The 27537-nt window shown below is 38.1% G+C and overlaps 2 protein-coding genes and 1 long non-coding RNA gene across 4 annotated transcripts; 2 read left to right on the forward strand and 1 right to left on the reverse strand.

Annotated features, from left to right (window-relative positions):
* The first annotated feature begins 312 nt into the window (after window positions 1–312).
* On the forward strand, window positions 313–10999 carry nphp1 (nephronophthisis 1). 2 transcript variants are annotated; one of them, XM_044213487.1, is made up of 20 exons: window positions 326–931; window positions 1689–1750; window positions 1987–2047; window positions 2596–2729; window positions 2940–3117; window positions 4337–4438; window positions 4797–4942; window positions 5082–5130; window positions 5267–5354; window positions 5916–6010; window positions 6195–6323; window positions 6703–6777; window positions 6943–7053; window positions 7249–7331; window positions 7729–7805; window positions 8053–8152; window positions 8369–8481; window positions 8575–8648; window positions 9115–9159; window positions 9582–10999. In XM_044213487.1, exons 1-20 carry the CDS (start codon window positions 866–868, stop codon window positions 9858–9860), a joined length of 2067 nt encoding a protein of 688 aa, XP_044069422.1. In that variant the 5' UTR covers window positions 326–865; the 3' UTR covers window positions 9861–10999. The 2 variants fall into 2 exon arrangements, 1 of the variants encoding a protein (XP_044069422.1); XR_006379800.1 differs by lacking the exon at window positions 9582–10999 and having other exon boundaries at window positions 313–931; window positions 7729–7872.
* On the reverse strand, window positions 10512–14666 carry LOC122884094. Its single transcript, XR_006379801.1, has 2 exons — window positions 14563–14666; window positions 10512–13099 (listed from the first exon to the last, which is right to left on the reverse strand). It is a non-coding gene; the product is annotated as an uncharacterized LOC122884094 (long non-coding RNA).
* A 2808-nt stretch (window positions 14667–17474) lies between these two features.
* LOC122884093 (myelin and lymphocyte protein-like) lies at window positions 17475–27211 on the forward strand. The gene is made up of 4 exons (XM_044213491.1): window positions 17475–17737; window positions 23892–24056; window positions 24668–24793; window positions 25015–27211. Exons 1-4 carry the CDS (start codon window positions 17651–17653, stop codon window positions 25087–25089), a joined length of 453 nt encoding a protein of 150 aa, XP_044069426.1. The 5' UTR covers window positions 17475–17650; the 3' UTR covers window positions 25090–27211.
* The last annotated feature ends 326 nt before the right edge of the window (window positions 27212–27537 follow it).

The following is a 27537-nucleotide window of genomic DNA, read 5'->3' on the forward strand; positions in this document are numbered from 1 at the left end:
ATATATGTTGAATAAATTGTTTAAATTTGTATGGATTCTCTTCACTTGTGTTACATAATGGAAGTGTTTGTTGTCTATTATTAGTCACACACTCCAGTGGAGTGTATAGGGAGAAGAAAGATCTGACAGATAGCTGTGCTATCCATGTTAAAGTCGTATACAATATTCAAGGACAAGGCAGATAAACACAGGTTTCTGTTAATTTTATAATGGAGATTTGTGTTGTGATATTTAAACAAACCATCCATCAACAGGGAAATAAAAGCCTTTCTCAGTTCGGTGTGTACGAGAGTCACTCTCGTCCTGGGCCTGTCTATTTCGTGGCGCCGGTTTGCATCAGCTAGCTTTAGCCTTTAGCAGACGCCTGGAACGATATGTTTACTTTCACTTCCGGGTCACGTGCTTTCTTAACGTAGTTCTTCAAAACGGAAAATGAAAAAAGGAATTTGCAAAAACCTAAATTGGACGGTTATTTGAATTTGCTTTGTTTTTTAAAAAAAAAACCCAAACATTCTTCGCTTTTTGGTTCAAACGAAAAAACAAACTATCAAAACGCACACGGACCGAAGAGATTTTTTTTCTCCCAGTCCTAATGAAAATAGGTAACTCTGGTCCACACTCCAGCGTAGCAGGTGGCAGTACACCAACGCTATTCGAAGAAGAAGAAGAAGAAGAAGAAGAAGAAGAAGAAGAAGAAGAAGAAGAAGAAGAAGAAGAAGAAGAAGAAGAAGAAGAAGAAGAAGAAGAAGAAGAAGAACAACAACCCGGTTGCCTAGCGACCAGTGGAAATGTAGCGTCAGCTAGCTAGCTAGCTAGCTAGGTGATCTGCTAACACATGTATTATGCCCCATAAAACAGCGTATAAATGCCACCAAAAAGAAAAGGACCATTGCAACTTGTCCAGAGAGAAGTGGACGAAATAAAAAAACAGGTTTGTTACAGAATGGCGCTTGCTTGTCTGGTTCTCGTGGTGATGTTTAATGCTAAACTCCACCGCGGCTGAGCAAACAGTTTGGAATTGAACGTCAGACACACAGTAAGTTACTGAATAGACAGGTTTTTGCAGCGGTACCACTAACCGACCACTTTCCAACTAAAGTGATCCTAAGGCTTGAGCTATAGCAGCTCCGTATTTGGAGCATACGTCTTGCCCAATTTTATTTATGCTTTGTGCTAACATACATGTCCGTTTGGTCGTCGTTGGCCACTTTTCAGTAACATTTTTTCCCCATTTGGTTAGCCTTTTATTCCCACACGTTTATTTCAGTAAGCAACGTAAACAAAGGCAAACGTTGAGAATGTCCTACAAGTAAGTGTTTTTTTTTTGTTAAGGAAGTGAATACCGACATTTCTAGAATACACTAAGAGAAGGGCCTAATGACTTGTTTAATGAAGTGGTGAGTCAAGAAGTAGGGAACATTAAAAGGCAAGATTTTAAATGAAGGTTGGCCAGCAGCATAGGATCTCTGTCGAGTTTGAACATTTTTTTCACACAACACAATGCATTCAAAGGACAGGCTCATATGCCTTTTGTTGCCAAGGAAAACATTCAGAATAAAGAACAGATTTGAGCCATGTGTGTAACAGAAGTGTATCATTAAACACAAAGTATATAAACTGTAAAACATACAGGTGCAATTCAACCTTGACTGCACATTAGTATCAACATCTTTGCTCTTCTAATCAAGGTTGACAGTCTGGTGAAGGATGTGCAGAGTCAGGATGGATCCACTGAAGAGGCATTTCGGAGGTAAACAGCTCTGACAGAGCCACAGCAGTGCTTCCTAAAGTAGTCTTACTCACTGTAACTCCATTTAAGACTAGGACTCTCATCCAGACAAGCACTGAAACTATTGAAGGGACATGGCTTTACTCTGCTGTTATACCTATTCCTTTTTTCATCCCGTTATGATTTAGTTTATTTTAATCGTCTTACAAGTAATGCTTTGAGGTTTGATTTTAGTCTAAATGTCCAATTCCAAACAGATGTCAAGAACTGCAGATGTCGACAGAGAAGACACTAAGGACGCTGAAGAAACTGACCAAGGTTAGTGATGTACTGTCAATAAACTTGTGAAATATTATTTTATTATTAAATATCTTATTTGTAATAAGGGGAGTTGTACAATTATTCAGTTCAGCTCCTAGATGACCAAAATTGCAAGAAACCAATGCTATTGCTTGACCTATATCAGTTATTTGTATCCTGAAAATTTTCATTATTTTCATTATTTATTTAATATTATACTAATATTTTCTGACTGAAAAAATCTCTGAGGCAGCATTTCAATTATCACGGGACACCTATTACTTATTGTAAGCCAGACTAATGATTTTGTTTTATGGTTAGCAGCTAGGTGATCTGTTCAATGACAGGGAAATCTTAGTATGTAACGAATTTAATGCAGTACTGTACATTATTGATTCAATTATAGATAAAGTAAATTTTTTAAAGAAAGTCAGATATCACTGACTGGCCAATATCGGATTGCTCAATAATGTCCCAATAACATCTGTCTAAACTTACTTTATGGTAAATTTTTCTGTTCTTAAACTAGTTAAATTGACGTCATAATTTGTTGCTTAATTTTCGAGGCGGATGAGCTGGCTCCGGTGGGGAGCTATGATGAGCGGAAGCAGGAAGAGGAGAGACGACTGCAGAACATCTTGGAGCGTGTAAACACCCTCTCTCTGGAGCTTTCACCACCAGGACCCAGTACTGCTGCAGGGTCAGTGACCTGTGTTTTCACTGCAAATAGGAAAAAAAGGATATGATAGATAGATATTAAAGCAGTTGCACAGAAACATCATTTTCAAAGCATTGATTTAAATTTGTCACATCCAGTGCATTAAAACCTTGAAGCTCAGTGTTTTTTTAGGTTGACATCACATCCAAAATTTTAAAATATCTTTTCACATTACCATGTTTTGATCCACAGGGATGTGTCAAAGCAAGATAGTGAGGATGATGATGATGACGAAGACAGTAACGATGATGATGTTGACAGTGATGAAGATGAAAAGCGAACTGCGAAACCGACCTCTCTGTCAGACCCTCACATCTACACAGTCCTCAGTGATTTCAAAGGAGAACAGGAGGGAGATCTGTCTGTTCAGGTGAAGTACTTCCTGTTTCAGAAACAGCGATAAAGCACAGACAGACTACATGTCAGCAACGCAGGTGGAAAAAAAAACGTTTTGGCAAGTGAACTTTTTTTTTGTCAGGCTCTCCAACAACCTCCTCTCCCACTTTCCTCATGCTTTCTTGCATTTTTCACAATTACACAGTAGGTACAGTGAAATTTACCTGTGTGACAAATTACACTTTCAGGTCAAGTATTTTGAGTTTTAAACCCTCCGCTCAAACCCAGGCCCAGGCTCTTAGAGTGACCTCTTTTTTAAATGCTTCATGTACCTGAATACTGAAGGTGAGGAGGAAATCTAAAGGTTTAGGAGCTGATGCATTTTTCTGGTTCCCTGTTTCTATCAAAATGTCTTCTTACCATGATTTCTAATAAACCTTTTTAAAGCTTCTCTACTAGAAACCGAGGAATATAGTCAGAAAAGAAAAAAACACTTTAAGTGTGTTGATATGACTTAAAAAGACAGTGCTTACAAAGTATTCAGTGAGAAGACCAGCGGTGGAAGAAGATATTTTACATAAGTAAAAGTAGCAATACCACAGTGTAGAAATACTCTGTTACAAGTAAGTTAAACATTTTACTTAAGTGAAATTACAGAATTATTAGCATCAAGATGTACTTAAAGTACCAAAAGTAAAAGAAGTCATTCTAATTAATGATGCATTAATGTGTACATCATTAATGTTGCAGCTGGTAAAGGTGGAGCTAATTATAATTACTTTATATACTGCTGGGTTATCAACCTTCCTATCAACCTATAATAATACATCAAAGTGTTGATTATGTTTTGTATTATTAATCTGAAAAGTAACTAGTAACGGAAGTTATAACGTAAATTCAGTGGAGTTAAAAGTACAATATTTCCATCTGAGATATAGTGGAGTAGAAGTATAAAGTTGCATACAACAGAAATACTCAAGTACAAATACCTCAAAATTGTACTTAAGTAAGTACTTGAGTAAATGTACTTAGCTACCTTACACCACTGGAGACTGCTTTAGTTTTTCCTGTTTTTTTTTCTTTCATCAGCAATGTCCACAGTCCTGCAGGTACAATGAAAGTTAAAGAAAGGCTGACAGGGAAACAGTGTGAACTCAAGTATTCCAGACAAGCTTGTCAACTACACACTTTTTATTAGTAATGCATGAATAATGTGAATTTACACGACTTGTTTGTTTCCCTGCTGTTTTCAGAGGGGGCAGGTATTGAGGATTATCAGGACGACAGCAGATGGATGGTGGCTGGCTCAGGACACTAAAGGCAACAGAGGAGTGGTTCCAAAAACCTACCTGAAGGTACGCAACCTGCTACACATCTGCGTCACAAGTGTCCAACAGTTTGACTATTACTGTTGATTTAAAAAAGCTTTCAGCTAAAGAGCTTTAGTACAACTTATTATAAAATGTGATTGTGGACATGTAAATACAACTTACTATGGTGTATATGTAGATGCTTTAAGCTTTTGCAGCATTTTTCCATATTTGAACCAACAACCTTTCAGTAACAAGTCTGCTACTGTAGTTCCTGTGGTATTTGTTGTCTCCTCTATTTTCTCCACACTAAACGCAATTTTGAAATGTAAGTAACCGTAGTGTGTAACTGTAAACTGGTGAAATGTGGAATCTTTGGCAGTTAAAACCGCTCAATTTTCAGATTGGCTCTGGTGTTGATGATGATGATGAAGATGATGAAGATGACGAAGATGACAGCGGCGATGAAAAGGACGACGATGATGAAAATGAGGAGGAGAAGGAAGAGCAAGATGGTGAAGAACTGACTGATGACAGAGAGAAACAGAGGTTCTACATTTTAAGCTACTTTTTGTAGATTGAGTGTTGTCAGGTGTTCTGGCTACTAAAATGGGATCAGAGACAGCTCTATCTACGTGACTAACACTCATTAATTATCAATCAATATAATTCCTCTGTTCTTCAACAGCGGCACTTCACATTCCAACTGGTGTACTGTCAGAAAGGCGTTGACTGAGGTAAATATCTACAAATTCTACAAACTACTGCTACTGGAACTGATGCTACTGTTAATTTTACTATCAACAAATATTAAAACTACAAATTGTAATTGTATATACAATTTGTGGTTTTCACTGTGTGTGTCTATTACAGATTGATGCAACAGATGTGCTCTCTGCCATGGGAGCTATACCTTCAGGATTCAGACCATCAACTCTCAATAAACTGCTGGTGGAGGAAGGTCATTATACATTCTCTAACAAGCACACACAGAGAGTCCCAGAGTCTAAGTGACGTCTTCATATCACTTGTTTTGTCCGACCAACAGTTAAAATCTAAAAATCATAGATGACAAAGGACAGAAGCAAATCTTCAAATTTGAGCAGCTGGAACCAGAAGATGTTTAGCATTTTTGTTGACTGAAATGTTTGCTTTGGTAATGTCTAGGCGTTTGAAAAATAACAAGAACACTTTACATTAGAATCAAATCCAATGCTAAGTGCACTGTCCCTGCAACAAATAGTGCCTTTATGGATTGAATTCTATTTTACAGCGATTCTGGTATTTTCTCAACCCCATGCGTGTTGCATTTCATTAGCTATATTAGTGATATTACTATATATTTGTTTTTAAAACCAATCAAAGAGCAACAGTCATGCAGGGAGAAGCAGAGGTAGAAGAGACCATTTGGGTGAAAACAACTACCAGTGGTGCCAGTCACTATTAGTACAATTACTTCTTTAACTAAGAAATACCTTTATGATTAAAAGGCAAAGCAGTAACTTTGTGTTTTTTTTTCTAGGTGTAACATACAGAGGAAGTCACTATATTCAGCCTGAGCTCAGCCAATCACAACTCTCCTTTAGTGACCTCTTCCTGGACCCAGACACTGGCAGGGTGAGACAGTCCCTCTGTGTGTGTGTGTGTGTGTGTGTTATTCAGTGTATCTGGTGCATAATAATGAATAAAGATGATGTTTTCAGATTTCTCAAACTGCAACGCATCGAGTCATGAACGTGCTTTCTTGACAAAAACAGTTCATATTTTTGTCAACTTGTCAGTCTCCTGTTCTGTCTTGTAGGTCCGTGCTCGGCAGGTCAGGTCTTGTGTTTGTTTCACTTTATGGAGCTGCAGGATGATTCCTACTCCTGGGGTTGGAGTTCAGGTGCTCAGCAGACACATCCGCCTCTGTGCCTTTGATGGAACTCAGGTGGGGTATTTCTGTTGTATATTAAGCTTTTTGCCATACTATACTTCGATACCCATCTCAAGTCTCTGCAGTGTGAAAAGAATTTAATAAATACTGTTGATTTATTAATTATTAGCTAAAATTAGCCTACAAAATCCCTTCGCAAACCACCAGCATTAGATGTATAGTTGTATACACATTTCTCTCATTGATTTGTTAGCAAACGTCGTGTATGAGTCCCTTTTGGTTTGTTAGCTTATTCAACTGTCGCATGCCATATCTTTTTCATTTATGACACAAATATGAAATTATAACATTTTTATTCAGACTAGACTTTCTTACTTTTCACTCTCTTTTTCTATTCCAGACTTCTTTTAAATGAGCTGTACTTGTGTTTCAGGTGTTGAGTAACATCCACACAGTGAGGGCAACGTACAACTTCAAGAGCCCCAAGACCTGGAGCTTCTCTCCAAGGGTATGTTTACAGCATTATGAATGTTTTTCTTCTTGCACTCAAACTCTGATGGTCGTTACTGAGATGGAATGCTAGAATTTGCCAGAGTTGGCATCTGAAAAGCTCAAAACAAAACCTTAATATTCAACTTATGCTTAAGGCTGAACATAAATCTGTTTGCTCCAGATGACAGGTATCTTACCCACCCTGCTAGATGGAGAATGTTTCCTACGCTGCAACTCTGCATCTCCTGACCTCGGCATCCTCTTTGAACTGGGAGTCACTTTTATACGGAACGTAAGGACAAACACACACATGTGATAGTGATGAGATTACGTCAGTGCAGATAAGACACATAGAATCACACAGAAAATGGAAAACCACCGTTGAGACCTTTTCTGTTGTCATGGAAGACAAAAAAAGTGTACAATTCCTAATAAAACAGAGAGTTTTTAGGAAGTAGCTGTGTCTGATCTTCTGTGTGTGTCTTAGTCCACAGGTGAGAGAGGAGACCTGAGCTGTGGCTGGGCTTTCCTCAAACTGACCGATGACACTGGAAATCCACTCCCCAACAGGTACAAACATACAAACACACACACCCAAACACATACAAAAATATCAGTGCATACAGCACACATAGTATTATAGCCATAAAAATGCCAAAGACACCATTTTGTACATGTACAGCTGCATAGATACTCTCAATATATACATATTCATACACACAAACACAGTCTTATACTGTAAATAGACATACACATAGTTAGATCAACACAAAAATACACATAAATATGAAATCACACAAACTCACATTCTTATTTTCAGTCATCCATTCTTTTCTATATACATGTTCAGTTTGAAAGAATGAATGGATAACTGTATGACTGCATGAGCGATGTGTATAAAATAGGGATGGACTTCAATAATTCTGCCCTTAATACTTTAAAATCTAATCTAATCTAACCTGTGTAGGACCTATGAGCTGCCAGTGAACGGTGGCACTCCTTACGAGAAGGATGTTGCGGTGGAGGCATCAGTCACTAGAGGATGTAAGAAGCAGCAGTCAGAAAGTCCAGTCAGGAAGTTTCTTCACAGAACGATTCAACAATCAGATGTGTAACAAAGTGCTTAAATGAAAGCACACGACACAAATTAAATTTAATGGGTCTTTTTTTAGTATTTGTTGGAATGAGATAATGAGCAGATTTGAAACTTTCTCAGCACATAAAAAAGTTTTGTAAACTTTACAATAGGATGTAAAATGTCTCCTCTCCTCTCCTCTTCCTCTCCTCTCAGCTCCAGCTGGTGTTTTCCAGCAGATGCTTCAGGCCAGGCGGCAGCCAAAACTGATCGTAAAGTTGAAATCAGCCAACAGCCGGACCAGAACGCAACTCAGGTGGGAGGATCAGCAAGAAAAAACTAGCACAGAGCTTGAACACGTGATGGATTATGTGATTTAATTCAGTAACAAATCACTATATTTATTTGGGTCTCCAAATAAATCTAGTGCTGATTTATTGTTACTGAATTCATGGCTCACCTCAGCCAAATACATGTGTGTGCATATGCACTATACTTTATACGTTAGTGACAAGTGTGTTTTCCTCTTCAGTCTCCTTCCAGACACTCTGCTGCACTGTCTGAGCTGCGTCCACCTGCTGGCTTTACACAGGCAGCTGCTAGCTGACACACTACTGATGGACAGGCCTACCATGCAGAATGCAGGTAATATACACCTACAATGCCTCTTATCCAAATTGCAGATATTCATAGTTCTTAGAAATAACTCGGTTTAAATAAAAAATGTCTCTGTTTCAGATCTGATATGTAGTCCTATTCTTTCTACCTTCCCTGTGCTGTTGGACCAGCCAGACGTGCTGGATGCTCTCAGGGTCAGTAGGGAGTGCATCATGGTCTTTCAAATGGGATTAATTGCAAGATCACAGAAATATATAATTATATATAATTCTGTAATTTTTTGCTGTATCAGCTCATAATATCCAGTGCGTTTTGATCAGTATGGGTTTTACTGTTGAATTATACCTGTTGAAAGGTCATTTTTTTGTTTTGATATTTTAAACACCAAAAATGTATTCACCATTACTGATACCAAAAAGTATTCTGCATTTCCTCTAGAAACTCATCCTTGGCAGAATTAAGAAACTTTTGAAACAGCGTCTAGACTAGACTTAGAAATTCTTCTAGGGTTAAGAGCTCCTTAAGCAGTGTGACCCATCTCATCTGTTTAATAGCAAGAACATCCCTAATACATCACTGCTTTTATATGATTGGATTTACAAAACATCACTCAATAATTGTGCAAAATTTAAAATAAATGTAACTGGTGTTTTCTTTCAGAGTGCCTGGCTGGATGCTGAAACCAACATGAGCAGAGCGCAAAAGGTGTGTGTATGTTTTAATGTTCTTGTATCCCGATGTTAACCTGAATGCCTTATATCCCAATGTTCTTATTCCACGATGGGAACCTGAAAGCCACAACCCATGGGGACTTGTGTCACTGTGGGAGCAGAAATTGAGGTCCCCATGGGTAGAGACTGCTTTTTGAGGGTTAAGACTTGGTTTTAGGGTACAGGTTACAATTAGGTTAAGGTAAGGAGCTAGAGAAAGCATTATGTGAGTGACTGTCCTCCACAGGGATAGTGAAAAACGTGTGTGTGTGTGTGTAATACCAGTGCAGACCTGTAGAGGGTGCTGTATGATCAACCTGGTGGCTTTGCTCTACCTAGAAGTTCAAACATGTTTGTGTGTGCATCCAGTACATATTGTCACAGCGGACTGTTCCTTCTTCCTTGTGTGTTTTGCAGAGAAACTTGTTCTATGTAAAACAGGAATTTGTTAAAGTCTACATGTCATCCGTCTATTTCCTCCTCCACTCGCCCTCACTGCCCTGTCATCGCTGGGCGGACCCGCCCTCAGAGGAGCAGCGGGCCAGAGTCATCTACGCCACCCTGGATTCTCTCAAACACACCCAGCACACCACCGGCCAATCTGGAGGCCCAGAGGTCTTTGTCGACCCCATGCATCAGCATCTTGCCTTTGATGTCACAGAGTTGACCTTTGACCTCCTCCGTGTGGCACGGTAACAGTAACATTACATCACTCAGAGGGAAGGTACAATTTGAAGTTGATTATGTTTTTTTAATGTAAAAAATGTAAGTGTATTGTAGACATAAGTTTGGTTTATTAAAAAGATTAACACCTTAAATGTGCCGTAAATACATTTTGGAACATTTAAAAATAAATGTAAACTTAAAGGATAAGTCTGGTGATATTCTATATTTTGTTATTGTCAATAATACCCATGAAAAGACAAAAAACAAAAATGTTTTAGTCCATTTCTCAATCACAAAGCCCATTGTTGCCCATTGAATTTTAAAAATTTTCCAAAATATCTAGACACTGGGTTGTTAGCAAACATTACTCAAATAGGAGTAAATACTGTATTTGTTGGGGACTATTTTCAGCTGTGGATTAATACACATTTGGTGTTCTAGTTTACAGCAGCAGGACCCTGTATGTGGGATTGACTAAAGAATAAACTACAGTACCCGTGTTTATTGTAATGAAGGAACATGTCACCGAGTGCAACAGTGTGGCTCACAGATGTTTTTTAAATCTGGACAATTTTTGGACAACAATGGAGGTCTATGGCACAGAGGAATGAATTATATCAGGCTTTGGATACAGTACTGGATGAATACTTAGTTTTGGCCTTTTGTTGGGTTTTTTTGACAACAGCAATAATATAGATTTATCCTTTAAGTAAATGTGGGAGACCATAACCGCCAACAGACTCCTTGCCTCTACTCTGCATTGTAACAGAAAATTAAGTGGTCTCATTTTTGAGAAATACTAACACATACATAACATACAGCACTTACACAATTACATCTTTGTTTACCTTGTGATTACATGAGATACTGATTATGGCTATTGAGCCTGTTAATTGCGAAGGTGTGAAATAAAATGTTAAGCAAATGTGGACACTGCTAACATTATTCTCTTATCAAAGATCCCTCTTTAATCGAATCATGGAGTTCACTCTGCTCTTCTTAAAGTACAGTAACTAAAACAGGTTACAGTAATAAGGGAGGAAACCTTTATGAGACCAAAACAGATTTCTGTAATAATAGAGCCAATAGTGACATTATTAACATATTTTGATACTGCTATTTATTGCCAAATTGTGTTGTATTTTTTAATAAACATTATTAAAATTGTTGTTTATTTGTTACAGACTTGTTTTCATGTACCAAGCTCTTTTTTCAACACTGTCATCTGAAAGGTCACTGAGCTGCTCCATTCATCTCCACCCATTAGTTCAACATTAGTCATGTATGTGTGTGTCTTTGTGTGTGTGTGTGTAGTGTAGAGTTACAGGACATAAGAGCTGTGTTCAGTCAATAATTAGTTTGCTGTCATCTTTTTTTTAGCCTGGTATAAAAGAACAAGAGCAGTGAGTGGTTGGATCAGTCTGTACGCACACAGGCTCACACTATCCATCAGTTGTGGTTTCACATAAGGTAACATTTATTATTAGGATGAAATAACAATGACAACATTTGTGATATACGTCGTGTCTGTTAGCATTACATTCATAGAAATTAGAATCAAACAACCAAAATCTTTGAAAAGGCATGCAGGTTACTTAATCCTTCATTCCGCAACTTCTCGCTTTTACTGTTTTGGTTTTGATACGGATTAAACAAAACTGAAATAACATGTTAATTAGTGAGTAGAGGTGCTGGTGGGCAGGTTTCAGGTAGACCCAGGCTAGTTGTTTTCCCCTATTCCAGTCTGCAGATAGGCTAACTGCCATCAGTCCAAAGAAACTAACTAATCATTCACACACACTGAAGGCACAGCCCTCGGGAGCAATTTGGGGTTCATTGTCTTGCCCAAGGTCACTTTGATCAAACTGCCGACCTTCCGATTGGTGGATGACCCGTTCTACCACATATGTGGACCCACTGACAGCATTCATTGCCAAAGTTTCTTACCATCACCCTAAAATTAACCTCTAACTGTCAAACGGCCTCTTGCGTAACTGAGGACTGACTAAAATGCCCCTAAAAAGATCTCCATATCCCGTCTTCCTAAGTGTGCACAAACACATTGGGCCTTTCTTTGGTACAGTGTTAGCTTGTGAATAATGCATACCCTGTATTTCCACATTCCAGCACTGTTGCCATGGTGATGGTGCCCGTGGTAACCAGAGAGTGTAGTTTTGAAAAAACTAGGTAACCATTAGTGTGATAGTAATAGAATATCTAAAGGCAGCAATAAACAAAAGGGATAAAAACTCTGAGCGACTCAGGCAGGACAGAAGTTGCCAGTAGAATTATGTCACTGTTGTTTTAATCACATAGAAACATGTTGACACAGAACCATGGAATTGATTTGTTTGTTGTCTGTTGATTAAAGCATTGTCCACCTACTGTGCTTTGCTTTCTTCTTCGTTTCTCATCACACCTAAAAGATTATTTAGTTCTGATTATTATTCTATAGTTACAGTTTTCAGCTAAGTCTTGAAACACTAAAACAATAGCAATAAGCGTGACATAATTTTCTATGATCTTAAATTAAAACAAAAGATGCAATAATTTTTTTAAACCAAATTCTGACAAGAAATTGAACAGCAGATAAGGCTTTATCGATACATTGATACAGTACTACATAAAACATATGACAAAGGCGCTGATAGTGTTGCTGATCAAAATCAGCAACTGATGCTTCCTTTTAAGACTCTGAAAACAGCTGCCTGCTACCCAGTTGGCGGCCATAAAACCAAAACAATAAGCTGAAAGACACGAAAACGCTCTGTAGTGGTGAGGTGAACTGTAGAGTTGGTGATATTTCTCTGTGGCTACACCTCTACAAGTGACCCCTTTCACATTGCATGTCATTTAATACATTGTTAATTTAAATATACTTTATTGATCCCAGAGGGGAAAATCTTTTGTTACAGCAGCTCATTATCACGTCAGTGCACACAGGAATAGAAGTACTAAGCAAAAAATATAATACAGGTCAAATATTTTTAGTGCAGCTTTAAAGACACTCTAAAGTCGATCTCCATCGGTTCAGAATTAGCATTTGTGTTTGTCATCCTCCTGGGAGGTCAGGTTCAGCTACAGAGCAGATCCCCTGGATCTATCTGGAATTCAGCAGAGCAGACGCTTGCGAACAAAAGGGCTTGAACCTGGTTCCTCAAGTTGAAGTGCAGTTTGTCCGACCATCATGCCGCCCTGCTCATCTCAAAGTCAGAGTTCACAGCGCAGTGGAATGAGGTCCTGAGATATTACATTTTTTTCCCCATTTTCTTTTTTTGTGGTTAAAAAAAAAAAAAAAAAAAAAAAAAAAGTGGTTTTGTCATTCAGGATACAAAACACAATGCATTCTTTATCATTGTTTGTGCATGTGTGTTACAGTGTGTACATAACTATACTGACTAATTGCCATTGTATTTTGATAGAGCTGGTAGGGGTTCCCATAGAAGTGTGTGTGTGTGTGGAGGGTTATGGCCTGTAACCAGATCCATAGTGGAGGAGCAGGTCCAAGGTGTGTCTCTCAATACTGGCCAAACAACTTGTTGGCTGCCTGGCGAATGTAACCCTGTTTCTGTGTAAGTCTGGTGGGTTAAGACAAGCCTGAGATAGTGTCATATTTCATTATATGAGAAGATAACCTAAATTAAACATCCCATGGATGAATTACAAGCTCTATGAATTGTCATAGAATATGAACTGAAAATTGACCTCTTTCTGTGAGATGTTTGGGAAGATGAAGATTGGATGACTGTCTGGTTGGTGGGAGTGAATCTGAATTAGTGTAAAAATGAGGACTGAATGATCTGGAAGATTCCCCCTCTTGAATTGTATATAAAGCAGTTGTAAAACATTGATATAGAATTTAAGAAGCTCCGATTTCTAAAATAGAGTGGCCGATGGGGTGCAAGGATTTGAACAGGTTGCGATTAAAAGCATAATTTTATGAAGGGGCATAGAAAATGTACTCGCCCATACCATATTACAGTGCAAAAGGCTTTCAGTTGAAAGCTGCTCTTATCAGTATTTTTATATTAACAATGGATCAAACAACTATGTAAAATGTGAAAAGGGTTGCTTGAAGTGACAAGCCCACAGAGAATTATTACCCAACTGCAGTTTCCCTCAGCTCTACGGTGTATTATAGTGTCTTTCAGCTCATTATTTTGGTTTTACGGCCCGCAACTTTACTCTAACCGCTCTCATTAGTAATTGTTTTCAGCCGCATCAGGCAGCTGTTTTCAGTGAAAAAGCTCAGAAAACCCACCGTATGCTACCTGCCCACCACCAAATTGCAGTCAGACAAAGTTAACAACTAGCTGGTGAACATAAAATAGATATAGAGGTTTTGTTAACTCCAGTCAAGCATTAAGCTAAAGAAGCTTTGAATGATGATGTTGGAGGAATATGTGACATCTGCTGTAGTTAATTACAAATGACACTTCCTGGGTGTTTATTTTCTTTAGAACTTGTAAAACGAGTGGTAATTGGTGAAGATTACCTCAAGACAAATGAATACTGCGTCATAAGAGCAAACCACATTTAAAAAGCCCTTGAGGTTATATTGGTGGGTGTGATCATTTAACTACTGGCAGACGTGCTAGGTCCTTGCAGACTATTATAGAATCTAATAATTTCATGCCTGAACTAACTTAAGGTTCTGGAAATCTCTCTTCAGTCATGTCAAGTTGACTGGATCACTTCATCACAAGACTTTAGACTTCTTGCTGTCACTGACCTTTAGCTTTGTAGCAACAGAGGAGGGTCTCCAATCCTTAGCAGCGGCTAACAGATGAACAGGTTGACCCAGGGTGTGTCAGCATCTGCAGGAAAAGCAAGTTTCTCTCTCTGAAAGAGACAAACCCCCATTTGGACAACATGAAAGCTACTCCTACAGAATGACTCACTGTACAGTATTAAAATTATGCAGTACCTTTAAAAAAGGCTAGTTAGCTAAGTGTGTCATTAGCACAAATCACAAGATACATTTCATAAGAAAGTGTACAGCAGCTCTTTCTTAACACCCTACTGACTTGATTTATGTGATTAGCATGAGAAGTAAAAGCCACAGAAACTCAAATCTCATATACAGAAAATTCTAAAGAAAAAGACTTCACAGCAGAACCTACACAGTCTGACTGACAGGTGATCTCAGAAACACCTTTGTGATGAGCGTTTAGCAACAGAGATAAAAATTCCAAATGTGTTTATTTTTTGACAATACGGCAGACTGACTGATATTGTTTGAGACAGAAATAAAAAGACTTAGAGCCGTCCTACACAATAGGTTTTGTATATTGTGCCGAGCTTTAATCCCTCAGCCTGGAAACCATCACGCTGTGTTTGGCAGGTTGAATGGGTGACACATTCAGAGACAAAAGCACAATCTAACTCATAACTGACATACTGTGACTCACAGTTGATTGACATTTGACATAATCTCCAACAAACAATAAATAAAACGCAATATTAGTTTTATCTTAAAAGGAATAGTCACTCTTATGTCTGTATGGTAAATATGAAGCTACCACGAGCAGCTGGTTAGCTTAGCACAAAGACTGGAAACAGAAGGACATGGTTAGCCTGGCTATGAACAAAATACACCTCCCAGCACTTCTAAAGCTTGATAACTTGTTTGTTTAATTAGTTTAAAGTGCAAAAATGAAAATTTGTAATTTTACAGGGGGTTATGTGCATGCAACACAGTCTCACAGCAGTTCCTGAAATAGTCACGAAATTTAATCTATAGATTGGTTTACATGGACACGGATTTTCCATTTTTTTGGTCACACTTAGCACAACTTACAAACCTAGTAAGGACGAACATAGTATATAGAGTGACGAAATCCATGCAGGGAGGAGGTCAGGGTGGGTGGATGTGTCAAACATAAAACTTTCACACAGGAAACCAGGGTTTGATTCTCATGTGAAACCAATAGTCAACATTGATAAATATTCTAACCCAAACCAAGTAGTTTTGGTGCCTAAATCTAACCAAATTAGTCAATGTTGATTGTAGGGAAGTATTTATTTTAACTCAAACCATGATCTTTCCTGATCATAACCAAGTAGTTTTAGTGCCTAAACCCAACCTGTGACCATCACCTGAAATGTTTCTCAGACAGCTTTATTTTGAAAGTCTAACTGGATGTTGCATATTTATTATTGTTGACTTGACCAGAATAAATTTGGTGCAGGCAGTTCCAGTAACTTCCTGCAGTCTCTGCTGGTTGGGTAATTTCAGGTGGAAAACTACAGCGTAACAGTTGATAAATTAAATCCCAGCCACTCCCAACCTCTCTTTTTCTCGGTTTGCTCATTGCTTGCTCTCTTGTTTAACTTCAAACTACTTTATCTACATGCGTGTACCTGTTTGACCTTTCCCATCTTCCTCTGGGTGTCGTGATCTCTCATTCTTTCTTGCTCACCCCGCGTGTGCACTCTACATTAACAAACCAAACCATTTATTTTAGCCTTACTTAGCAGGAATAGAGTTCAGTGGGTTCCCATACAAATACAGACTCAAATGAACATAAACTCAGGCTCCCATTTAGCTGATAAGGAGTTAAAATGTCAGCCATATAGCTTTGTGTTGAATGTGGGACTTCAAAGCCCCTTTCAGACATGCATATGTGATGGCAGTTTGATATGTTGGTTTGTCATGTCATGTCTAAATAAGTTTCTCGTCATTTTTGCGTAAAACAGCAATCTTGCTAGGTTGGACCTTATAACACTTCCATAACACATTCAACACGGCGCAAGGATGAATTAAATGGAGATGGATTAATGTAAAAGCTGCAGGAGCACAAGCTTCAATACACAGGGAAATTAAATATTCACCTTATTACAGTAAGATCATGGTAATGAATTGCTCACTTACCATCTGCTATGCTCAAAGAAAAGAAAATTCTGTTTAAAGAATGAAACCCTTCGAATGAGTCGATTTTATGTTGTTAGGGAAGAAAAAGAAGGAGGTTAAAAAACCTTGTACAACATTCATTCACGTCAGCTGCATGGATGAATAAATGATTATCCAGCAAAACACTTTACATAAAGCATGTGAGCAAATAGGAATTAAACGAGAGGCAAACTGATGAGAAAAGTCTCTTTTCATGGGCTTCATGTCATTACTTTTCAACTCACCACTCGCACACAAGATGCCAAATATTGTGTGAGCACTTGGCTCTTTCTATAAAATGCCTTGTCGTGTCTGAATAAAGCCGTAAGGAACACTAACGTAAAAGACACCTAAAGCCAGAAATGTAACATATTCCATGTCTGAAAAGGGCTAAATATTCAACCATCCAACCAGCAGATTTGTTTGGAAAATGTACTTGCTATGCCATATCCAGCTCTGTTACAGCGTGTATGTATTAAGAGGCAATTTTCTCAGCTCCCACGATCCCTTCCTGAATCTTGAAAGAAAGCGCCAGCGTCGCCACCGTACCAAACACCATCCAAAACACTTGTTGAGAAAAAACTACTGAGTCTTGTTTAGGATTATTTGGAGCTCAATGGGCTAAATACAGATTGCTGTTCAATGTGGTGCTGCATTAGTTGCTTCACAATCACTTTTTTGTGTGCATGTAAATGTGTTGTTGCCATTTATAGAACACACACATACACTATAAACATAAGAACACACACACACACAGAGCACCTGTCTAACTGGTAGTTTCCACCACAGCAATGGATGGGTAGGTGGAGAGGATGAGATTTAGAGGGAGGAGAGAAAAACTGCCTTTAAAAAGAAGATTAAAACAGGTTACACATCTCATTCTAGAGGAAATCAGACTCACACACACACACACACAGTGTTTTGGACTATGGCTTCCACCGCCTTGGTTGATGTTCTGCCCACAGGTGGCAGGATCTTCACCTCCATTCCTGACATTTTCTTCATCCCTGAGTTTGTAAGTTTTTTTTTTTTTTTTTTTTTTTTTTTTTTTTTTAAATCTGTTCATTGTCATTTTGCTATTTTTTGGGGTTTCTCTTTCCCCTTGGGTTTTCCCCTCGTTCCTGTTTGAAACATCATTTTAGTCACTTTTATTCTCCTGCTCTCTTTACTCTGCTCACCCAAGTGAGTCGTAGACTAAGATCTTAAGATTGTATCTGCCTGTTTGCTTCTTCTCTATTATTCTTCTCTATTATTCCTTATTCACTTGTGTCAGCATCAGTTAGATTATGATCTTGTTTCCTTGAATTTCGATCTTCTTCCACGTCATTGAGCCGAGTCTCCATGCAGATAGGAATCTGTCGGTCTTGTCTTGTTATGTTGGTCAGCAGGCATCAGTGTTTGATCAGTGGAGTGGATCAGAGCACAGGGATCAGCAAACCAAGTGAAGATTAGAGGCGTTGATAGGGTTGGTCTGGGCCAAAAGTATACAATTTTAAGCTGCTGAAACTGGTTAATGAGGAGGTTGGAGCCTCGCCTGTTAAAACAAGTCATGTCACTCAGAAAGCTTGGCAACCAGTTGAGTTTATACTGACAGTTGTTCCCATAGGGCAAATTGTTTTGGGTGAAAAACTTCATATCCATTAACAACAGGTTTTGGCAACAAAAAGCCAAATTTCAAGTGAAAAATCCACACAACATTTATACATTGTAGTTGTTTTTTAGCTGCAGGTTAAAAGTATTCTTTTAGTCTAAGTCTGTGATGCCATAGTTTTACTGTAATTATTATATATTTTTTTTAACAGTGAGTAGTCAACATCTATAGAGCTATGGTGGCAGTCAAGTTCTGTAACGTGTGTTATTTTCAACAATGTAACAAGTGGAAAAAATATCACCTTTGTGGCAATGTAACAATTTGCAACAGTGTGACAATGCTCTACAAAGACAAATCTAGAGCCATTCTTTCCTGACAGGATCTTTTTACAGATATTAAATAATGTTTTTCATTTTGCTATTTACAGCAGCTTGGAATAGCACTCTAAAGGTTGTCTATAGTCATTTAAACTACAATTAAGTGTTTAACTTTTATGGTTTCAATAATTTCGCAATAGTAGCCATCAGCTTTTCACAAGCTAATTTGGGAACTTAATTCACTTATCAAGAAATCAAGAAAGAACGAACCTCTGTACAGGGAAATGGAGTTTAAAATCTGTGTGACACAGGTGGAAAAACAGCTTTAGTTGCAGAGAGAGGTGTAAATCTAAACCAACCATCAACTCACATGGTTTACTTGCTGGCTTGGGTCTTTTTTCTGGCAGCTGGCCAGTGCACCTTTTCACGAAACAATCAGCTGCTATTGTTTGGAAATGTACTGCTAATATTTTCTACTGTAAATCTAAACCATCACGGATATGAAAATATGGTTGGCAGCTTTTCTGGGCTAATATTCAGTGTCGCTTTCCTGGAATGAAACTGAATGATGGATCAATTTCAAAACAAAGAAAGTTCAGAAGGAGAAACCAGCAAGATGACATTGATAAAAATGTGGCATTGCTCTACCAAGCCCTCTGCTTTTAGCAATCACACAACACAAGAAGTGGCATTTTGTGAAAATTAATTCAGCAGTTAAAATAAGGTCAAGAATGGAAAACAGTTTATGTTTTTGGTCTTTTTTGTGTTTTTAGAGCATGCAAAGACAGTCGAAACTATACTCAGAGACCATACTCTTTACTGATGTGACCCTTCACACAGAAACCACATTTTCCATCTGTGTGAAATGTATAAGTGTGCTACATTAATGAATGAAATGAACTAGACTAATAATGGGACAATGCATACATATTGTGTTCTTTGAGTTGGCAATAATTTCAAACAAACATTTAAAAATAAGCTGAGATCATACGAGTTACTGTAGGTTGGGTTCAACTTTTTAAAAAAGGAATACTTCACTAAAAATATATCTCGACTATAAAATGCTTACCCCTCGTAGGCATGAAAGGGGCTCTGAAAAGCTAGCTCCTGGGTGGGGTCAGCTTGAATTCACAACAGTTACAATGAATTCCAATAGCAACCCACAGTAAGACAAAATGTTTTTCAAAATGTATCAAAATGGCCATAAAAACAAACCACTCCAGCAGCAGCATAATATACTAATCTATCATTGATCCATATATATTCCAAATACTCAGTTTCTCCACATAGCTCCACCAAAAATAGCATTTTTAGCTATTTATTGGCGATGCAAGGATTGTTTTGAACACATGAAGCAACAGCCATCAACTGCTGTGAATCCAAGCTGACTAAAGCTGCCGTCCTCTGCGATGGGAACAAGCTGCAAACATTTCAGAGCCACCTGGCAGAGAGTATATGATACTTAAAAAGTAGATTTTCAATGGAAATTTAGTGGGCTGCAATTCCCTTTTACCTGGAATGGAACGGATGTGAATGGATAATGTTCCTCTGGTATGGAGATAGATAAGTCAGATAGATAGTCAGTTGAGATAAAGCTTATGCAATATTTGCTGATACCACTACATGTGATAGCGTAATGTTTGTATTAAGTAATACAGCGTTTTCATAGGAATGAACTGTTGCTTCAGGCGTTTTTCTCAACTCTATCTCACTTTCTCAACGCGCTGTGCTTGAACCCTATCGTGTAATTTACTTTTTAATTTAATGTGGCTTTCTCCTATCAAAGCTTTGAATTTAAAGTGAAAGTCATGCACATAAGAGGACCACATAGAAACACTGACAGCCTGAAACAGTTACATTTGAACGGTTTGATCACTTAATGTGATCTCACCAATATGACCTGCCGTTATAAAATGACAGAATGTAGGCAACTTGCCTTTTACAGGCAGCCATTTAAGAGCCACTTAACCACAGTTTTGTTTGTGAAATTTTTTGAGGGCGTGGTAAAAATACTACACATTTACTAATTCAAAAGTCACTTAAATATAACAGTGGGGTGTTTTGTGGATAACACCTTTCAAACTGTGGGTAAACCAGAACAGATCATTTATTACTTATTGAGTTGAAAGCATATTTTCCCCAAACTTGATTACAAAAAAATGGCTTGACAAATGTAATGTTGTTATGCTAAAACATGCACATTTCAAAGTAAGATCAGCCAACTGTAGCATAGCTTTTAACATTACATAGTATGTTGATCATATGAAAAGGAGAGTTTTCTCTACCAGTGAGTCAACCATTTTACGCTTCATGTAATGTGGACAAACTTTGTTTAAACCCACAGAACTTCATTTTATAATTCTAATCAAGACTGCAAAGTTTCCAAAATAAAATACATAAAAACACATCCACCTTAGCATGAAAATCTTCTTGTTTTGAAAAAATAAATAAATCAGTCAGTCGAGCATCATATAGCTTCAGTTTGGTGTTGGAACAAGTGATATTGTCATACAGAGAGGAAAAAATTTATTTCTAACATCAAAGCTTCTTAGAGGGGACATTTGAGGTGAAAGTGGGTTTGTGGGATTAAATGAATCTATGTAGAGATATTTGAACTAACTGCAGGTGTATTGTTTAATTCAGGGCGTGGCACATTCTTTAAATGTGGTCAGATTGAATTTTGGTTGCTGAGCTAAAAAATGCAGCTAGTTTATGAATAGACTGTCCTTTGAATTCACTGTGTTTACACAGCTGAGTGAAAACTGGTTTCACTGCATCCAAAATGATGGTTGGATATGAATGTCTTTATGGCTAGATTTACCCTTTAACCAGCATTTTCTCACTCAAATCTTAGTTTCACTTTAGTTAAATTGACTAAATGTTTTTTTATTGACAAAGAAACAACACTAAATTTAAGTTTAAGAGTACCTATAACAGTCAGACTATTATAGGTGTGACTGAATGAACCATTGCTGAATGGTTTGTTAATGTATTGCATGTTTTGCTCATAGAGACATTTATCCCACATAATATATCAAATTCAACTTAAAACCATGACAGTATTTTAAAGTTCACACACAACAACCATGTATGTCTTCCATACCTTTTCTTCTCCCAGAAAGCCATGAGGGTAGTTATGTTCTCTACATGTGTTAATCCCTCACCTGAGAAGCAGAGGGGTTTATTTGTTGCTGCAGTTGTGGGAAATTTCCTCTCTAGAGAGCCAAGCTGCTTATTTGGATCCAAATGTGCCCCCCCTGCAAGTGTTTGCTCCAGCTCCACTCCTGCACACCTGATACTTGCGGGTTTAATGCTGATTGATTGAGCTGTAGAAACACCTGTGGGACCTGTGTGTAGCCCTTAACTGCCCAACTCGAGAAAATCGAAGCTAGAACACAATAGGCCTTTTTCACAGCAGACATTTCCACTTGTCATAATATGAAAAGCACAGGTGTTACTAATAGCATTTGCAATGGCTCTGTTATAGTCAAGTGTCTTTGTAAGCCAAGACAGCATGACAGCAAGCTAGCATTCACAATACCAGGAGACTGAGGCAACTAAATGGAATTTACACCCGTGCTTTTCCTGCTGTGACATGTCAAAATGTCTTTCACGAAAAAGGACTGTCACAACACAAAGAGAAAGACTTATTGCACAATAAAAAGGACAATAAAAGGAAAATAGTTTTCCTGTACACAGTATCTACTGTAAAGCATTTCAAAGTGCCTCTTATCAGGGAACAAATGCTGGCGGTTCATGCTCCATCTAAATGCCAAAGACTCTTTCAAGCAGAATGTTTGTCAAAGGAGGAGAGAGAGTGTGAAAATACACCCAAGAGCAGCAACACTGTGTGTTTGTGTGTGTGCGTGCGTGCATGTGTGTTTTTTCGAAGGGCAGTCCTTAGGCCCAACCCTTATTTTTATGAGCCACTCCACATGAAGCACTGGAGGAGCTTTCTAAAGTCTGAAACATAGCCAATGGGCTTGGAGATTACACATTTCTAACAGAAAATGTTTTACAAACTGTAGGTGTGGCATTTTCGAGTCACCAGGGGTCTAGTGAAATGATGCTGTCGACTTGTATTGACAATGTGAAAACAGTGTGAAAGGGGTCACTTGTAGTAATGAACCTTCAGAGAATTATCACCTGAATCAACAGCTCCCCTCAGCTTTATGGAGCTTCATAGTAAGTTTCAGCTCGTTGTTTAGCTGTCCGGCCCACAACTTTACTGTTTTGATTCATTCTCACCGCTCTCATAGCGTCTGCTAGCAAGTTCCTAATATGATAGATAGTTTAGACAAGTTGAAAAACTCTGAATGATGATGACAAAGTAATAACATGCACGTCCAGTAATCTAACTGCTCATTGTGTATCATTGCTCTCTAATATTTTAACTGATAATAGCTTGTGGCCAGTAAAATCACAATATTTCACTGGTGTCATCATTTTGTTTTTGGCTTGTTGTACACTGAGAGCATTATTTGCATTTTGACCATCCAAGACTTGTTGTGCCTAAATATCCTGTATTGAGGAAAGATGGGTTTAGTTATTATAGGGACTGGATAATATACTTTAAATAAAGATGGACGACATGACAGTTCCCCAAAAATGAAGACAAAACATCTTGATCGCCCCCTGGTGGCTGGCTGCCAGAGCACAATTATATTACATTGGATCATTTACAGGCACACACACACAAAGAGTGTGCCAGTCTTGTAACTAGCCTTCCAGGCCCCATTGCGTACAGTGGACAAGAACATATCATGCATCATTGTGATATTACTGTTTAATTATAATGTTAAACTGCTTGGCGGAAATGCATAATAAACTAAACGCTTTACCTAGAGCTGGGTGCTCCAGTTCTATTATGCTTAGGGGTTTAGGAGGTAATTATTCAGTAATGTTAATTATTTCTCAAAACTTCTTCAGAGAGTGGCAGAGAGTGCTGTGCGTGTCTGCAGCTCAACCCCTTTTCCAGTAGGGGGCACTGCAGCACCCTTACAGCCCCGTATCCGGGATATTTTGGCTCAATTTTTGTACAGTGGGAGGAAGTGGTCGTCCATCTTTTTATACAGTCTATGAACTGGATCCATGCGAGTACATGATGAATGCTGACCAGTTATTCTAATTTATTTTTTGTGACTTTACACTTGCTAACAAAAAGCTACATTTCAAATCCTTGTCTCTCTCTCTGTCTCCCTGTCTCATTCTCTTTTCCCTCACCTCTCTCACCCCCCTCCCTCCTCTGTGTGACCCTGCAGGTGTTTGGAGGTTTGGTGTGGACCCTGGTGGCATCGACTCGTGTCTTTCCGGAAAACCCTCTGGGCTGGGTGATGTTCGTGTCCGTCTTCTGCTTCATAATGACGACACTCTGGTTCCTCATCTTCCTCTGCGGAGCCAATCAGAGCAGCATCTGGCCCTCCCTGGTTAGACACGCCCACCACTTGCTGATTGGCTAATTTGGATAAACGGTTAACGGTGGATAGATAGATAGATAGATAGATAGATAGATAGATAGATAGATAGATAGATAGATAGATAGATAGATATGACGGGCCTTCCCTAAACTGTTGCCACAAAGTTGGAAGCACACAGTTCACACAATCTAAAATATAATTGTATATGGTAACGTTAAAATTGCGACAGCATGCAGGGGCTTCCACATACTTTTGGGCATGTTGATAGATAGATAGATAGATAGATAGATAGATAGATAGATAGATAGATAGATAGATAGATAGATAGATAGATAGATAGATAGATAGATAGATAGATAATGTAATTAACTGACCTTTCGCTAAACCCCTTTCTCCCTCTTATGTCTCCTTCATCCACCACTGTCTCTGCTTTCCTTCCTTCCTCTTTTTTCTAAGTACTATATTTCTGACCTCTCATCTTGTCCTCCCCCTTTCTTTCATTTCTTTTTGATTTTCTTCCTCTCCTCCTTTGATTGCTTCTCATTCCCTCTTTCCAATCTTCCCTTTCCCTCCCTTCTCCCTCACTGACTCTCCCTCCTCCCCCATCTCTCCTACTGCAGGATGTGGGTTATCATTTTGTGGCGGTGATTTTCTACCTCAGTGCGTCGGTGGATCTGGCGTACACCATCATTTTGATTACAAGTAAATTATCTACCAAAATCTACCAACTGGACATTGCTGCAGTGGTATGTCAAACACACACACACACACACACACACGCACCTACACACACACCCACACACACACACACACACACACACACACAAACACGTACAGATCCTAGCTATTACTATACCAGTCTCGTGGCACTAAAGATTTGTAACACCTCCGTCTTTCTACCTCAAGGTGACAATCACCCATCTGTCTGTCTGTGTGTGTGTGTGTGTGTGTGTGTGTGTGTTTTCAGGTAATGTCCTTTCTGGCCACTCTTCTCTACTTCCTCCATGCCATTTTCTCTGCCCTCCGATGGAAGAGATCCTAATAAAACAAAACACCAACCCGAAGACCAAAAAGAGAAGAAAACAACTACACCTGTCATTGGACTAATGACCTTTTCTATTTTTGTGCTTTTCATTTTCATGATAATTTGCACCAAAGTGCCAAAACATCAAACTAATGAATGAGTGGAAAACAAGCAGGTTATTGATAAATGTTACTTGGTCTGGTTAGTGAGGTAGGCCTGCACATTATTAGCCCACAATTTACTTTTTTCTTAATCAGAAAGGCAGCAGTTTAGTCAGAATAGATGAAAGTGAAATTAACCTGTTCAAGTTCAAATTTGTTTGTCAGAAATAAATATGGTATGAGGAAGATGGATGAGTGTAAATATCAAATTAAACCACAAATTTAATTAAATTAAATATTTAGAAGCAGGTACAACATTATGCTATTTTAGGATAGGTTTATGAGGACATCCAAATACATTACTTACTGTATTATTTCACCAAATAAGAGAATTACAAAAAAAAACATATTTTCTTACTACTAACGTTGCTGAATTTTACAAAGGTAAGCTTCCAATGCTGTGACCACCACAAATTCTATCTCATTCACGTCTACTGTATTTGTTTTTTCAAGAGGGATATCTCAAAACCCGAGCAAATAAAACCAAAACTATATGCTTGGTTAGATACCACAGTGGGTAAGTGAGAAAATGTTCTTTAGTAATTTGTGTGAATCGGCCTTTGAATTAAAGTAAAGGTTCAGATATTTACAAGTCTGTTTTGTTAATTACTGGCAAACTTTGGCTCCAGCTGGTCAAATTACACGTTAAAGGAGTAGTCCAGGGGCGCCCCTGTAGCTCACTTGATAGAGCACGAACAACCTTATTGCAGTCGGCCCTGGCCCTTTGCTGCAAGTCATCCCCTCTCTCCCCTGCCTTTCCTGTCTCTCTCTACTGTCCCTATCAAATAAAAAAAAAGGTGTACTCCAGTGATTTAGTATTGCACTTCAATAAAGTTGTGAGAAACATCCAAAATATCCTCATTTTTATTCCCTACAGTAAGATGAGTCCAGCTGAAAAAATAATACTAATACTAATACTAATAATACACTTCCCATAATGCATCTCAATAGCATCTTTCATTAGACCCCACATGGCAAACTCCCATGTCTTTCAAACTCCACGCCCATAGTTTGTACAGTTTGTCATGCAGTCTTTCGTTTATGAAGTCTCCAAGCCCAAACTGAGATGATCCCTAGTGACATCATCAGGGTTACTTTCTTACACTTAAATATATGGAAAATCAGTGGAGTGCCCCTTTAAATAGTCCCATGAGAAGGTTCATTTCAACTGGATGTCTAGTAAATTCAGTGGCCACATGGTGACTGGGTTTCAGTGTGTCCAACTTATTCATCTGATGGGGAACAAGATAAAATCATTTACTTGTTAGCTGTTAAAACTACAGAACACACTAGAGTATTTTGTGGCTTTACATCACTCAGCATAGAGTAATTAAGGTGTCATTGGTCATTGATGACTATACTGTACAGGTAAAATTACCAATGACCACAAAACTTGGTGTACTTCTTAAAGGAAGTTTCATAATCTTTATAAAGATGTACTACAGATCAAAAATTAATGCCAGAAGTTTGGCTCCAGCTTGCAGTAAACATTTCTACAAATCAAAGAGACTTAAAAGCATTTCACTAGATAGTGTACAGGCCATTCAATAGTAGAGCTTAGTGTTAGCATAGCACAGTACATTTAAATTGCTAATAAATCCTAGGAGTTCTGTTCCATTCAAAATCTGAAACTTTGAGTATTTAAAGGACTTGATTGGAGAGAGGAATGTCCTTTATTTCCTGCATGTTTTCCCCATGTTTACGATGAACAAAAGACAAAATGTATAAATATAAATGGATAAACGACTCTCCCTCTTGACTACCACGAGTCTCTTTTTATTAAATTTGAATATAATAACTTTAGTGTATGTTTTTTTTTTCGTTTTGAAAGGCTCAGTTTGGACGGTTTGAATGGATGTTTTATTGTTTGCATTTTTATGAGCACTTACCAAAATTCATAGGTGTAAATATTTAGATGATTTCACTTTACATGTATTTTTGGAATCTATGATGTGAAATAAATTAATTGGACATTTAAACATCAAGTTTTTTCTGTTTGTTCAGACTTTGCTTTTCACCTCAGTGAGAGTCACCTAAGTTGAGTGAAAACCAAACCATCAACACATTCCCAGTAAATGTCATGGGATGAGCACCAACTCTGAAACATGTGTTGTGGAAAAACAACAACACCAACAATGATTTCACCATTACCTTTCTGCTCCATGAAACGATTATGTTTATCATTTAGAAAAAATCTAATGATTAGCCTGTAAAAAGATTTGTCTCTCCATTTTACATCATATTACATTTATGTTACAGCATAAATGATCTCTGAAAAAAGAAACATTTAACAGAACAAATTCAG

This window comes from Siniperca chuatsi, linkage group LG11 (assembly GCF_020085105.1).
Source record: "Siniperca chuatsi isolate FFG_IHB_CAS linkage group LG11, ASM2008510v1, whole genome shotgun sequence".
Lineage (NCBI taxonomy): Eukaryota > Metazoa > Chordata > Actinopteri > Centrarchiformes > Sinipercidae > Siniperca > Siniperca chuatsi.

Excerpts from the sequence above, each read along its gene's own strand:
- nphp1 (XM_044213487.1), top strand. The coding sequence starts at position 866 with ATGCCACCAAAAAGAAAAGGACCATTGCAACTTGTCCAGAGAGAAGTG. Across the intron at positions 7,054-7,248 it reads GAGTCACTTTTATACGGAAC|TCCACAGGTGAGAGAGGAGA; the intron begins GTAAGGACAAAC and ends TGTGTGTCTTAG. Across the intron at positions 8,153-8,368 it reads CGGACCAGAACGCAACTCAG|TCTCCTTCCAGACACTCTGC; the intron begins GTGGGAGGATCA and ends TTTCCTCTTCAG.
- LOC122884093 (XM_044213491.1), top strand. The coding sequence starts at position 17,651 with ATGGCTTCCACCGCCTTGGTTGATGTTCTGCCCACAGGTGGCAGGATC. Across the intron at positions 17,738-23,891 it reads TTTTCTTCATCCCTGAGTTT|GTGTTTGGAGGTTTGGTGTG; the intron begins GTAAGTTTTTTT and ends GTGACCCTGCAG. Across the intron at positions 24,794-25,014 it reads AACTGGACATTGCTGCAGTG|GTAATGTCCTTTCTGGCCAC; the intron begins GTATGTCAAACA and ends GTGTGTTTTCAG.